Raw genomic sequence first — 15,754 nt, forward strand, 5'->3', positions numbered from 1 at the left:
AAAATTAACTCATAATATTTTAATATTCGATCTATATATTATTGATTTTAAAAATTCAAAAAATAAAACATTAATTTTATAATTAATTATTTTGATTTACTTGTTTTTAAAATCAATAAAAATTAATTTATCTAATTTCAAAACGATGATTGAACCGATACCTATTTTTATGGGATTTAAGTGTATCCTACTCATATAATAAACGAGTCGTCGGATGGTTTTGTCTCCTAAAAAACCGGCCTTTGATCACCTTGCTCTGCGACAGTTTGTTACCAATTCTATATTCTCCTTTTAATAAATAAATACAATTTCAATATAGAAAAAAGAATTAATTAATATTTAAGTGTATCCTCACTTTCTCTACCCCCAAAAAAAAAAACAAGAAAGCCTAAGCTTTGTTCTCACTTTCTCTGCACATTCATTTGAATTCACAGGTGCACACACTCGTCTGCTGATCGAACCCTAGTTCTTCAATTTTCATCTTCATCTTGCTGTAATGTCATGATTGTATGATTGTTTTTTCGTTCGATTTTTTTTTTTGAATTTCATTGAATTTGTTGTCTGGATGCAGAGATTTCAAAAAAGAAAAGAACAGAGGGAAATAGGAGGAATCAAGAGTGGGATATATGTCCTTCAATCAATCAAGATCGGATAAAAGTGAGCAGCAATACCGAAAATCTGGACGATCCTCGAGCTCTAATCAGCGGGGGAACTCCTCAGGCGGTTACGGTAAGGGCGCCGGCGGTGGGCCCGCCCCTTCACCGTCTATTTCTTCGTCTTCCGCTTCCAGTCGGAGGTAACGAGAACTCATCATGTTTTAGGCTTCAGGGTTTGGTTTATTGTTTTTTATTTTTCGCTGGTCAGTTTAGGGCTGTGTGATTTCGTGGATTAATGATTCACTTTCTGTTGGTTGATCCTGATATGATAGTTTTAAGAAGTCTAACAATGCCCAAGGAGGGCAATCTAGGGTGGATTCTCCGGCTGTAAATCCTACCGAGTCTAGTAATGCTTCTGCCACTTGTCACATACAAAATGGTGCACATGTACAGCCCCAGTTGCAAGGTATTATTCAAAATTCTTATGTTCGTTTCCCTTTTTAGATTTGTAACCGAATAAATAGGATTATGTTGATGTTATTCACATTCATGTTTATTTTTGCTGATAAGGGAATCTGATACACTGGTTACAGGCAGTTCTGCCAAGCCCATTGAATCACCTGCTAATCAGAGAAGCACCCAAGCTGTTCCAAAGGCTCCTACTTCTCAATCTGCTATATTGAGTTCTGAAAATAGTATTCCTGTAACTCCCACAAAGGGTATGCTCCTATTGTGCTTGGTGTTCTAAGCATATAGGATCAAGTTCCAATATCATGATAGCATTTCTAGCTTTAAGCTGATGTTACTAATTAAATGCTTTTAACTGTTTTTATGGATTAATTCCAGGAGATGCATCCCAAGCATTCTCTTTACAGTTTGGGTCCATAACTCCTGGTTTCATGAATGGAATGCAGGTAGCTTACTGTTCATGTTGGTGGTCCATCCTTCAGGAAATTCGAAACCTTGTTTGTAATTATTTCTAATTTGTATCAGGTTCCAGCTCGAACTAGCTCAGCACCCCCAAATTTGGATGAGCAGAAACGGGATCAGGTTTGTCTCTTTACATAAAAGATGCAGTTTAGTCTTAAAGAATGATGAAATGTTACACTGCAAAATACTAAAAAAATGCATTGTCACTCACACGGGTTACTTTTTCTAATACTATTGGATAGAATACGCTGTAGAAACTTAAGTATAACATGAATACAAGTTGTTTGGGCCCATCATAATTGTTGGTCTTTCATGTCCATAATCTCGATGCTTTTTAACTGCTTGTTTTGGTGTCTTATGAGTTCAATTATATATTTAAATTAACATTTTTTTACCAGCAGGCAGGCCATGATTCTTCTTTCAAACCTGTGTCAAATTTACCCGCTCCTGTTCCTAAGCAGAAGATACCAAGAAAGGATTCAGTTGCAATTGACCAATCTAATTCTGGGGAGGCTCACCCAGCAGTGCCCAAGGTAAAAAAGATGTACAAGCTTCTTCTGGACCCCCTGTGAAACAGACACAGAAGCCCGCACTTCTTAATATGCCCATGGCTTCAATGCAAATGCCATTTCATCACCAGCCCCAGGTTTCCATGCAATTTGGTGGGTCTAATCCACATATTTGGTCTCAGAGTGTAAATGCTGCTTCAGTGCAGATGCCCATGCATATGCCATTACCTATGGGAAATGGCCCTCGGGTGGTACAGCAGCCAGTTTTTGTTCCAGATCTTCAGCCTCATCCATTGTCACCTCAGGGAATGATGCATCAGGGTCAGGGCTTGAGTTTCACACAACCTTTGGGTGGCCAGGTTGCAACCCAGTTGGGCAACTTGGGAATGAGTATTGCTCCTCAGTATTCTCAACAGCAAGGAGGGAAGTTTGGTGTTCCTCGTAAAACTACTCCTGTCAAGATTACACACCCTGAGACTCACGAAGAATTAAGGCTGAATAAACGAACTGATACATTTTTAGATGGTGGGTCATCAGGTCCAAGGTCTCATCCTAATGTGCCTCCTCAATCCCAGCCAGTTCCATCATTTACACCTCATTCAGTCAACTATTATTCTAATTCTTACAATACCAATTCCATGTTTTATCCGCCACCAAGTTCTCTGACACTTTCTAGTAGCCAGATAGCAGTAGCAACCAATGTCCAAAGGCCGAGATTTAATTTTCCTGTTGGCCAGAGTCATCAAAACATTTCTTATGTGAACTCAGCCGCGGCCCATGGTTCACTTCCAGTTAATAAATCTGTAAATCTTAGACTTTGTACTTTAGAACCTCCAAGTGTGGAATTGACTACACGTGATAGTCCAAATGTAGCATCTCCTGCTTCCTCAGGCGTAACACAAGCTACAGTCAAGCCAGTAGCTGTTTCTGTTGGAGAAAAGTTGGCTGATTCATCTTTATCACTTAGCTTGCCTCCTGTTCAAAAGGTTGGATCACTAAAACCTTTGGTGACATCTAGCGAGGGTATCTCGTCTAAGCCTCAAAAAGACTTGGAAACTTGTCAAGAGATCTCTATACAGCTGCCAAAACCTGAAAGGGAATCATTAGCATACAAGGCATTACCAGATGCTGCAGGAGTTGGAGCAGCTAACTTGGATGAATCAGTATCATCTGCTCCTGCTGCTACATCTGAGGAGTCTGTTCGGACTGTTGCCAGTACTGAAGGCAGGGGAGACAGTTTGGCCTACTCTAACTCTATGAAAGATAATCAGAAGAAACCAGCCAAAAAAGGACATATTCAGCCACCAAATCAGGTATTTTCCTTTTTTTTGTTTTTGTTGCATTTGTAGTTTTTCCACACATTGTTGGACATTTTATGTCAACATCCAACTTTGCTTCCCAGACTGCAGAACATGGTATTTCTTCAGACAGGACCAGAACAGCTTTAGCATCATCATCTGCTGATGAATTTTCACATCCTGCCCAGGAGTTATCATCAATAAATGATGCTCCAACTTCTCCTATAGAACAGAGGACAGGCAGCAAGAAGGAAGGCTTAACTTCTGATTCATCTGAAGTTTCTGGTACTGGCATTAATGTTGAATACTTGGACATGGTTCAGCATGCTAAGATGCATTGTTCTTCAAATCTGGATGAGCAACTGAAACCTGAAATTAATGGAATCAAAGATCCCCTGAAATCTGTGGAGCTTATATCTGATCAGGAATCTGCTTTGAAGGCAACTACTATAAGCAATGTTGTTCCAACCTCGGTAACTGCATGTTCGGTTCTTGATGAAGATGTGCGGGTTAGCATTGAAAATGAGAGAGTCACTGATACGGATGTCTTTGCCTCTAAAATATCTGATTCGACATTTCATGAAAGTTCACATGTTGATATCACCTTTGGTTCCAATGCACCTTCAAGTGCCATTTATAGCAATGAAATCACTGTTACAAATTCTGGTGCATCTGACCAGCATTCTGCTCCGGTCACAACTTCTGATCTCTCTGACTCAATATCAACATTCGAAGGAGAAGGTGTTCCTGTACTCGGTACAAAGGAAATATCTGCACCAGAATTCAATAGGACAAAGAGTACATCAACTAGAGGAAGGAAAAAAAGAAAAGAAATTCTTCAGAGGGCAGATGCTTCTGGGACAACTTCTGATCTCTATATGGCATTTAAAGGTCCTGAAGAAAAGAAAGAGACAATCATACCTTCAGCTAGTGCAGACAGCAATTGCAATGGTGTTAATTTGAATCTGGTATCTCATGAGTCCCCTCAGGTGTGTTCCACAAAAAGTGAGAAAATTGCAAAAGATAAAGCTGAATTGGATGATTGGGAAGATGCTGCTGATGAACCAAAATTAGACCCTTCAGACAATTTCAAAAAGGATCATGAAGGGTTAAAGGAGGATGGAAGTGGGAATATATCAAAGAAATATTCCAGAGATTTTCTTCTTAAGTTTGCCGAGCAGTGTACTGATCTTCCACAAGGTTTTGAGATTGCTTCCGATATTGCCGAGGTCTTGATGGTTGCTAATGTCAATTCCTCTCACCTTGTTGATCATGATTCATATCCTAGTCCTGGAAGGAGAACAGATCGGCAATCTAGTGGATCTCGATTAGATCGCCGAGCTAGTGGAATGGTTGATGATGACAGATGGATGAGACTTCATGGTTCATTTGTGCCTGGAAGGGATGTGTGTATTGATCTTGCTTATGGTGCAGCTGCTGCCGATTTTCAGCCTGTCCAGGGAGGTAACAATGGTGTTCTAAGGCACCCGCGAGTTCCAACATCTCTGCCTTTTGTTGCAGGGATCTTTCCTGGACAAATGCACCCTATGGGTCTGCAAGGATGGGTGCCACGTAGTCCTGTTACTAACAGGTGGCAACGTGTTCCTAATTATCAGCAAAAGGGATTGATTTCTTCGCCGCAAACACCATTACAAATGATGCATAGAGCTGAAAGGAAGTATGAAGTGGGTAAAGTAACTGACGAGGAAGCCTTAAAGCAAAGGCAACTGAAGGCCATTTTGAACAAACTAACTCCCCAAAACTTCGAGAAACTCTTTGAGCAAGTTAAAGCGGTGAACATTGACAATGCGGTTACACTCACTGGTGTCATCTCACAAATCTTTGACAAAGCTTTGATGGAACCAACATTCTGCGAAATGTATGCAAACTTCTGTTATTGTCTAGCAGGAGAGTTGCCTGATTTTAGTGAAAACAATGAAAAGATAACTTTCAAGAGATTACTGCTGAACAAGTGCCAGGAGGAATTTGAAAGAGGGGAGAGAGAACAAGAAGAAGCAAATAAAGTTGAGGAAGAGGGTGAGGCTAAACAGTCCGAGGAGGGAAGAGAGGAGAAGAGAATCAAGGCTAGGAGACGAATGTTGGGTAACATTAGACTTATTGGGGAGTTGTACAAGAAGAAAATGTTAACTGAGAGAATTATGCATGAATGCATCAAGGAATTACTCGGTGAGTATGAGAATCCCGATGAGGAAGATGTTGAGGCTTTATGCAAATTAATGAGTACGATTGGAGAAATGATTGATCATCCCAGAGCAAAGGTGTATATGGATGCTTATTTTGGGTGGATGACTAAGTTGTCAAACAATATGAAATTATCTTCTAGGGTTAGGTTCATGTTGAAAGATGCTATTGATCTGAGAAAGAATAAGTGGCAGCAGAGGAGGAAAGTTGACGGGCCTAAAAAGATTGAGGAAGTGCACAAAGATGCTGCTCAAGAGCGACAAGCACAAACCAGTAGGCTTGCTCGTGGTCCTGGCATCAATCCTGGTGCAAGAAGAGCATCCATGGAGTTTGGTCCACGAGCATCTATGTTATCTTCTCCTGGGGCTCAGGTGGGTAGTTCTCGTGGGTCTCCCATCCAGCACCGTGGTCTTGTGGCTCAGGATGTTCGCATGGATAACAGACGGTTTTTTGAGGCCAGGAATTTGTCAATTCCCTTGCCTCAAAGAACAGTCGGTGATGATTCTATTACCTTTGTCCCCCAAGGTGGTCTAGCTAGAGGGATGGCTTTTAGAGGACCTCCAGCAATGTCAAGTACTCCCTTGACTGATGTTTCTCCAATTTCAGGAGATGTAAGAAAAACGGCTGCTGGTTTGAATGGTTTTAGTTCTCCTGCTGCTTCTCCTGCACAAGGCCAACCATCAGGTCTCACTCAAAATATTCCTCCAAAAAAGGGCTTGCCCGAGGAACGCTTGATGGAAATGTCTATGGCTGCTATTAAAGAATTTTACAGGTATCCTTTTGCTCTACTCCGATTTTGATGTCCCTATACTAGTCTTTCTGTTTCCTTTTAACATTATATATAAATGCAAACGCATTCATCTGTACATATGCACTGTACCTCTTAGTCATTGGTAAAAAGTTAAAATGTAACACTGCTCCTGAAACATGTCTCTCACTCTCTCTTTAGTATCTCAATATCAAATTTACAGTTAGATGGTCGAATAATATTGACTACAATTAAATTGCTCAAATGATGTCTTGTCACTTGATAAGATTTAGAAGATTTTTTTTGAGAGTTGGTTATTTCTAAAACTTGAAAGGATATTGAGATTTGTATGCTTTACTCAGTATGTGGTTAAAATGTATCTTACATGATTTTGATAGTAATACTGTTGTCTTGATTCAAATTGAATAGTGCTGCTGCTGATTATAGCAAGTTTTTAAATTTCTGATAATAGGATATTGATATTTTAAGTTTTTTTTATTATCGATGTATATTGTTTAAGCACATATATATTATATAATTTTGATATTGATACTAATGGCTTGATTTAAGGTAAGTAGTGCAGTAGTTGACGATAAACTTAAGAATTCTAGTACATATTTATACTGTTGTCCTTATTTTATATACAACCTTTGATGATAATATATGGTTGCTTTTATCAAATACTGAGCATTTTTTGCTTTTAATTCTTTCAGTGCTAGAGATGAGAAAGAATTTGCTTTATGCATCAAAGATTTGCACTCTCAAAGCTTCCATCCAACAATGATTGCCCTTTGGGTAAATGACTCTTTTGAGAGAAAAGACATGGAACGAGATCTTTTGGCAAAGCTACTTGTCAATCTAGCAAGGTCCCATGATGGTGTGTTGAGTCATGTTCAACTTGTTAAAGGGTATGAGAATCATTTAACAAAATCTTCCTGTGTTTTCCGGGACTTCGGAGTATCCAAATATATGTCAGACATGGGTGCATTTAACTTGCATATTTATCAATTTATTGCAACCTTCTGTAGTCATTATTTCACGAGTTCTCTTTGTTCTTTTAGGTTTGAGTCTGTTATTAGCACATTGGAGGATGCAGTAAATGATGCTCCAAAAGCTGCAGAATATCTTGGTCGTATCTTTGCCAAAATCATAGTAGAAAATGTAATTTCCCTGAGTGAGATTGGGCGTTTAATACTTGATGGCGGAGAGGAGCCAGGTTGTCTACTAGAAACAGGGCTTGCTGCTGATGCTCTTGGAAGCACCTTGGAGGCAATTAACATTGATAAAGGAGAAACTTTCTTAAATGGAATTCTAGCAAGTTCGAGTTTGCGATTGGAGGACTTTCGACCTCGACATCCTAACAAATCAAGAATTTTAGAGAAGTTCGTTTATTAGCATAGATTAGTGACCGATGCTCCTCTATATTTTGTTAATAGAAAGAAATTCATGTATAACGCTCTAGTCTAGTCGCTAAAACTCTTTTTAGGCAGGTGGGTTTATAAATATGGGTTTCTTCTCCTCCATGTTTTGACATTAATTATGTTTCTGGGAGATATTGTAATTACGCAAGATCAGAATTTAGCATCCAGAGTTGCTAGTATCTTTCTCTGTGGCAACATACTTTTTTTGATATTTGAGGTCATCAGTTTTGATCTTTTCACAGGAACTTGTTCTTGATTATGAGAAATAAGAGTTCAATATTCTTAAAACAATCGGGTACAGAATTTAGCATTCAGGTTACCAGGTTTGATCTCTAACCATTGGAACTTCATATTTAGATTCAGATTGTTATTTGATCGCTGGAACTTGATTTCTTTTAATAGCAAGAACTATATGATTGTACAGGGTAAGCATCTGTAGCATATTACAGTTATCTGCAACTGAAGCTGCAAATTAACTTAACATCTACCCTACTCTAACTATTACCAAAAAGTTACTTGAGACATGCATGATTCTCTTCATTGAAAAACCAATTTAGTTCCCATCCAACATTGACATATTACGGTTTCTTCTAGGGATGATATAGGGCATTATAGTATTTATCTCTAAATATTTAGAGAGGAACATTATAGTATTTATCTCTAAATATATAGAGAAGAACATTATAATAATTATCTGGGTTGGGGAATTTTTATCTTAAACTCACTTCCATCCCGACCCCGATCCTCTCTTTAACAAAACCCATTTCGAACCCAATTTTTCTTTTAAAAACCGATCTTATAGGATCAGTTGAAAACGTCGAATTCAGGTATTTTGGTCCTCCCTAGGTTTCATCACCTGCTCACCAGCACTTATTTTACATGATCTAGCTATCTTTACAAAACTGCACTTAACATCGGAAGGGTAGTCTAATTGGGGAAAATGGTGCCGCCATTAGCATCATGTATTTATGTACACATGTTCTTATACCCTTTATCCAGGCATGGAAACTTCAGGCATGTTAAATTTACACAATATGATACAGGTACACAGGTAAAAGTTATGTCACTCGTGTTCGAGGGAATACGAGCATCGGATACAGGTACTTGTTAAACATGGATATGTTCTGTTTTCTTAGTTTTTCCGTGTTGGGCAGTTTGCAAAACTCTCCATTGTTCTTGATGATGCCATTTACGGCCAAGGCAATATAATACCTTTTTTTTATAAAAAAAGAATGTGACCGTACACAATTAGATTAAACGGTATCGTATTTGAATCGTATCATACACAATTATTATGTATGTGCTCTACTCAAAGTTATACAAATATATTGATTATATTTATAATTTTATTTCTGTATTGTTCTGAAAATGTAATTTTACTTTCATTTTATTTGGATATATATATTGATTACGGATAGCCAAAAGATATTTACATGCAAGTTTGAGAGCCTTTGTTTTTCTATCAAGACATGGAATGAGGTGGCTACGGAAACAATCGAAAATTTAAAATTTATTTAAAATCATTAAAATTTTATTTAACTCGAAATAAAATAATAAAATTGGTTCAATTTAGTTTATTATAATATAATACAGTATACATAAGGATAAATGTAGGGTTCAATAATTAAAAGGCTTTTAATTTTGAATTCATTAAGAGATCTTAGCGTGAGAGAGAATGTTGCTTTTTAAAAGATTTAGATTTAAATAGTTATATTGTATAAATTATCAACAAAAAAAAGTTGATCTTATTATACATCTACAACTGATTTATCTTTAATAGTCTACCTAAAAAGTCTAAAATAAGATATACTAACAACATAACCTAATAAATAACCTAATAAACCTCTGTGCAGAGGTAAATATCAAATCGATCTTAAAACAAAGAGAAGAAAACACGTATTGTTTAGGTGAATAATGTGGAAACCCCAAAAACTAAGAGGAAAATATAGGTGTTAAATTTACTTAGAAAAGTAGACTAAAAATCATAATGAAAATAAACTCATTTTCATCTAATATCAACTTTGTCTAAAGTAGACGTGTGATGGAAAGTTAAAGAATTATATTTCGTAATCGAAATTCATGCGTGTTTATGTTTGTGTTAATATATGTCTTAAACATGTAAAACATGTATTTATTTTTAGATAAAGTTAATACAACTTTACTAAACATATTTTAATTTTTTGTCATGATACAAAGATATCGATAATTGTACACATCTTCCATAACATTATTGGCTGTCAGAGACTCTTTATTTACGAAATATAACTCTCACTTTTTTTCAACGACTTTAAATATAATTAATACTAGATGAGGATGATATATTATTTCGTTATATATTGACTTATTTTTTTTGAATATTTTTCTAATATCTCTATCCTCTAACTATTTAAAATTTTATTTATTTATATAGAAAATATAAATAATTAATTACATTCTACTTCATATGTTTTAAAACTAAACTAACGTAATTCGTTTGTATTTTTAAAATTACCCACACCTCTGATGATTTACTTTTAACTAAAATTAAAGTTCAAATTTTATTATTATAAAGAAAGTAAATTAAGTTGGAAAAACTATTTTAAAATAGAATTTTGTAATTATCTATTTAAATTAGTCTGATCAATAATTCATAAACCATGATTAATCCAAGAACCACCCACACCGTTGCATTTCCCGCTACAAACATTTCTCCCGGTTAGATACAATTACAATTTTCTCCTTAGAAAACGGGAAAGAAATTAATATCAATAATTAAACATTTTAGAGGGACACATTAGGTAATTAACCTCTCCATACTTTTTCGTAATCTCCGCTGTCTTTTCTCAAAAAAATTCGAGAACACACAGCGAAGCTAACAGAGAGAGAAAAACGAGGGAGAGAGAGAACACCTTGTCTTGGAATGGATTCTTTACGTATGCTTTTTCCAAGAATCTAGTCAGCTACTGGTCGAAGAAGCTCCACTTTACTTATCTTCATCGGCGTATTTTTTTGTGTGGCTTAAATTTTGATTTATTTCCGACGACGGAATCAACATTTCGGTCCTTTTTTATTCCATTGTGGCATGTTTCCATTCTGATTTTGCTTGCCTTTGGCTTTCCAGTTCATCCTGAGGCTTTGCTCTTTTGTTTCGGTACTGCTTCGCTTTGATTCTCTCGCTTTCTCTTTCATTTTTTTTTGGATAATTAGAGTTTGATTGGGTTTCTTTCTCTTTATGTCATTGATACAGTCGTTAATTGTTGGAGAATCTGTTTGATACGGGTTCTCGATAAAAAAAAATATATATGTAGAGAGAGACTGGAACTGATGAACTTAATGTGAAAGGAGAGAAGAGAGAGGTGGCGATGGACAATAGAGGAGGTTCCTCTGTAGCCGTTAGGAGGATTTCTCATGGTCTCGAGCAAGGCAATACATGCCATTCAAATTCTGGTAATGGAACTCAAATTCTAGTTTAAATCCGATTTTGGAATTTATTTTACGTGTTTCACTTTTTTTCTTTTAACGACAAAAATCTAAAATAAATATTATTTTAAAGACTCTCTCTCTCTCTCTCTCTCCCCCCCCCCCCTTCCAGAAAACGTCTTTTATTTTACACTTTCTTTTCCGGTGAGTAAATTCAATCTGCAATTTAAACTGCGAGGTAGAGTAAGCTTTGCGTGTTACCAAAAACGATCCCTGACTTAATGTGTGATGATGCTCAAATTTGTTTTGGTGAGTTTTTTTTTTCATTCTGATATTCTGTTTGGTGGTTAACATTTGGCGAGCTTTTCTCTTCTTTGCTCTTTTGAAAAATTTAATTGAATCGATGAATGTCTTTTTCTGTATGGTTTTTCATGTTTATCTTTATTAATTACTTCATACTCTGAAAATTTAAGCTATATCTATTCTGGCATTTTATCCGTTTTTTGGAATGGTTTCAAGCAAGTCTGGATTTAAATTTTAAGGGGATTAATTGCTTCGCTTATTGTTACTCTTTTGTTTCTAACATTTTTGTGTGAAATAGAAAATTGATAATTAATGTTGAGAAAGTGATCTACAAAGTTCAAAGCCAATTAGGTTTGCTTTTCCATTTCCATTTATCTTAAGTTGGCTTTCAGGATTTGGATTTCAAAAAAGTGTAAATCATGTGATAAATCACATGCAAATGCAATATTCAGGGTTACCTTTTAAATTCATGGATCTGTTTGACCTTTATCTAATGGTGAATTTGAAATAACTATAGATATTTGTGCACTTGAAATTCATATTTTATCTACTTTTAAAGTAGATACTCATATTGAACTGTAATTAATTTATGCATAACTTATCCGTTCCATTCTCACAGTTCATATAGGAATTGAAATCTAAAATCAAAATTTTGAGGAACTAGATTCTGCCTCTCTTATAGAAGTCACTTATTAGTACATTTCCAGGTTGCAAAATTCTTGCTTGATGAAGTTTTCTTAAATCATCTCTTATATCTTTCCATTTAGGTCATACTGAATGCTAATTTTGTTCATAGTTCAAAGGTTGTTTAGCATATCAGTTTTTAGGTGGGGTGTAGCTATCGTTTTCTGTTCTAATCCTGGTTCAGTTGGTTATATATAGTTGGCTGGTTTTTTTCTCCTATTTTCCTTTTTCTTTTATCTTGTTTTTGCTTCTATTAGCTGCTAAAGTGAACCGTCTTTTTGAATCAAAGGTTGTCCTTGGCACTAGTAATTTTGATATTGTTAAAGAAGTGCAGTGATGATTTAGTAACTGCATTTTCATTAGTGGAGATTTCTTTTCTTACAGCTGAGGTTGTGGCAGGATCAGCGGCATGGTTGGGTAGAGGTCTTTCTTGTGTCTGTGCACAGAGGAGAGAGGGTGATGCTCGTCCATCAGTTGATTTAACCCCTTCTGAGGTAATATTTATGATCCGATCAATTTATCGATCTCTGCCCCTGTTAACTATGATTTTTATTTCCCATTTCATGTGTAATTTATGGCCCTGTCTCGAAGAAATAGGAATCTGGTGATAGGATCTCTTGTTTACCTTCCTGGCAAGTATGCAATTGTTTTCTTTTATTGCTATCATCTGAACCCAAATTGTGTTTAAACTTTTTATTTACTAAAATGGAACTCCAATTACTTGACTATTGTTTTTTTGGCAACATTATTAAAGTATTTGAAAAAATGGCATGCTCCTATTTTTAGCTGCATGAGTAGATTTGGTTAGGGTTTTTTTTTTGGCATCATTAGATTCATTACCCTTTCATTTTCCCCATTTCTGGTAAGCTAGCATGCCTTTCAAGCTTTGTGTTGTTTTTTTACTTGAAAAATTGAAAAAATTTACTTCCATTCACCAGAAACATTTATTCCTGACAACTATGCTGCCAGGAGGAATGCTTGCAAAGGCTGCAGAAACGTATTGATATTGCCTATGATAGTTCAATCCTTGAGCATCAGGTATCAGTTTGTAATGTTGCTATTTTAACTTACGGTGCAATTCTAAATCTATAATCATCAATCTGATTTATGAGAGTTATACTCTAATTCATTATTGCTGCTTCTCCACAGGAAGCTTTAAGGGCCTTATGGAATGCTGCTTTTCCGGAAGAAGAACTACGTGGTTTAATATCTGAACAGTGGAAGGAAATGGGGTGGCAAGGGGAAGATCCATCTACAGATTTTAGGTAGCGTAGTTCCTTTTTATTTACCATTTCTCTTTATGAATGACAATCTAATTGGTAATTACTTTTTATTTTTTGGATTTATCTTGCAGGGGTGGTGGTTTTATATCATTGGAGAACCTGTTATTCTTTGCTAGGGAATTTCCGGTATGTGCTTTTACTTGTTGCTTAACCCACAATGTCTTTTTTTTTTTCCGTTGTTCTCTTCAGTATTAGATAATTTTATTAGATAAACCGACCATTACCTCACCATTATTCCTTCCAGTTACTAACAGTCAAAACCAATACGGGTCGTGAAACCACAATTACTTGTTCTCATTTTATCAACACTATTGAATCAATCTTTTCAAACTTATAACTAGAATTCACAAATTTTTTTTAAAAAATAGCCTAGTTACGAACCCAAATATGTCTTTAATAATAAAAAATTGCACACTTTTAACAATAAAAGAACTAACAAGTGAGTCTCTATCATCTCTAATATCCGTTTCACTAGGTAAAAAAGAAAGGTTGTCGGATTGGAGTTTAGACGGGGTTAATGAATAAGGTGAGTGTAACTGCTTGTGACTAAAATTGTTTTGTCGTAATGGGTTAGTAGAGTTTGATGCATTAGATAAATAAGAGAGGTTGCTAGAGTTTGCCATGGTTTGGTTTTGTTCAGGTTGAGATTCTACCTGCATAACCATAGAGCTACTAACCTATTTATCAGGAACCCTGTTTATCCATTCCCTCAAGCAATTTATCAAGCACTTGGGATTTATTCTCCTCAATAATTTCATCAATATGCAGCAACGTATGAGCTAACCTCGTTCAATCTTTGTTCGCATATACTCGACTTTTTGCGTATTTCTGTTTACCACTGTTAAACCATTGTTGAGAATCATTGGCTTTGATTTCAAATTGTTATCACTGTGAGTGTGGGATCATGTCATGGGTGATCGACGAAAAAAAATATGCTTAGGTTTATTATTCCATTCGTCCCCAATCAATCTTATCACATAAATAAGATATTTATTCTAGTAAGAAAATAAATCAACTGAAATAAAATCAAGAAACTTAAGAAATAAGTTATCGTCATTTAAGTCCTAATTAAGTAATCAAAATTAATGGTCTTTCCTAACATAGGTTTGGCTGACAAAAGCATCCATAACAATCACCAAATAATGATTTCAGGAAAGCATTTCATATACATTTTCTTTAACTAAAATCTAGTTTTGCTACATCAATAGTTTTACTTTATCTTTCAGTCTGTATCTGTTCATCCAATGCTAAGTTGTTTCTGAACATCTCAATGCAGAAATCCTTCATGGATCTTCTTTGGAAGCAGGAAGGTAATCGGTCAGCGTGGGGATATCCCTTTGCCGTTGCTGGTGTGAACATTACATTCATGCTAATTCAGATGCTTGATCTCGAAGCAGGTAATGTATGCTCGATCTCTATAACTTTTTTAAATCGGCACATGTTTTCATGTGAAGCTGTGAATCTGATACCTGGTCATAATGTGAATGTGCATCAATATAGGCCATTCTCATTTTATGTTCTATGTATCCTCATTAAGATTGCTATTTCTTAGTTTTTTTTAGTCGGTTCACACTGTGTGCTTCGATTCTACAGTAAAACCGAGAACGATGGTTGGAGCAATTTTCTTAGAGTTCCTGTCGGGTACTGCTAGTTTATTCCAAGTTTTTGCAGTGTCGTTTTTTATAATGTTTTCGTAGACATTTATTCACCGATGCTGGTGTTTCTTTCCTTTGTCATTTAGTCTTCAATCTAATTGTATGCTTGAAAGTAAACTAGCTCTGGTTTTCTGCCTTGAATAGAAGATAAATCTGCCTTCGACCTTCTCTATTGCATCGCATTCAAGCTAATGGACCAGCAATGGCTTGTTATGCGCGCATCCTACATGGACTTCAATGTAAGTTTTCTCGAACCAGCAAATTCCTTTCGGACATAGGACGATATAAAAACGATGGTGGCGCTCAAATATTCCGCCCACCCATATATGACTTTTTTGGTTCGGGCATCATAGTGCCATAGATCCAAGCCAATCAAAAATCAGATCACGCTCCTATAATTGAATCATTCTTCCTCTGGTATTTGGTGTTACAGACCGTGATGAAAGCCACACGACGTCAACTGGAAAAGGAGCTCCTACTCGAAGATATAACACGGCTCGAGGATCTGCCCTCGTACAGTCTTCTTACACGATAGTTGAAAGGTACATTCTTAACTATAGTTACAATGCTGCTTTTATGAATGGTGCGAGAAAGGATGCATGCTATAAATGATGTTCCTCGTCCTTTCCTTGTGTCAAACAACTGGAATTGGTTTCCCCTATTGCTTATTCCTTGTTTTAGCCTCGCGGAAACTCCAAATTAGGCTGCGCCAAGCACATCCAAATC

The 15,754-nt window shown here is 36.2% G+C and overlaps 1 protein-coding gene and 1 pseudogene across 3 annotated transcripts; both read left to right on the forward strand.

The window, feature by feature from the left end:
- The first annotated feature begins 358 nt into the window (after positions 1 to 358).
- Positions 359 to 7,882, forward strand: LOC120188750 (annotated as a pseudogene).
- A 3,087-nt stretch (positions 7,883 to 10,969) lies between these two features.
- Positions 10,970 to 15,678, forward strand: LOC120189069 (ELMO domain-containing protein B-like). 3 transcript variants are annotated; one of them, XM_039192403.1, is made up of 9 exons: positions 10,975 to 11,130; positions 12,475 to 12,584; positions 13,060 to 13,128; positions 13,240 to 13,355; positions 13,445 to 13,499; positions 14,650 to 14,770; positions 14,967 to 15,014; positions 15,173 to 15,267; positions 15,462 to 15,677. In XM_039192403.1, exons 1-9 carry the CDS (start codon positions 11,046 to 11,048, stop codon positions 15,561 to 15,563), a joined length of 801 nt encoding a protein of 266 aa, XP_039048334.1. In that variant the 5' UTR covers positions 10,975 to 11,045; the 3' UTR covers positions 15,564 to 15,677. The 3 variants fall into 3 exon arrangements, with proteins under 3 accessions (XP_039048335.1, XP_039048334.1, XP_039048336.1); XM_039192405.1 differs by lacking the exon at positions 10,975 to 11,130 and adding an exon at positions 11,270 to 11,412; XM_039192404.1 differs by lacking the exon at positions 15,173 to 15,267 and having other exon boundaries at positions 10,970 to 11,130; positions 15,462 to 15,678.
- Positions 15,679 to 15,754: the final 76 nt, after the last annotated feature.

Source organism: Hibiscus syriacus, unplaced genomic scaffold, assembly GCF_006381635.1.
Source record: "Hibiscus syriacus cultivar Baekdansim isolate YM2019G1 unplaced genomic scaffold, ASM638163v2 tig00116951_pilon, whole genome shotgun sequence".
Taxonomy (NCBI): Eukaryota; Viridiplantae; Streptophyta; class Magnoliopsida; order Malvales; family Malvaceae; genus Hibiscus; species Hibiscus syriacus.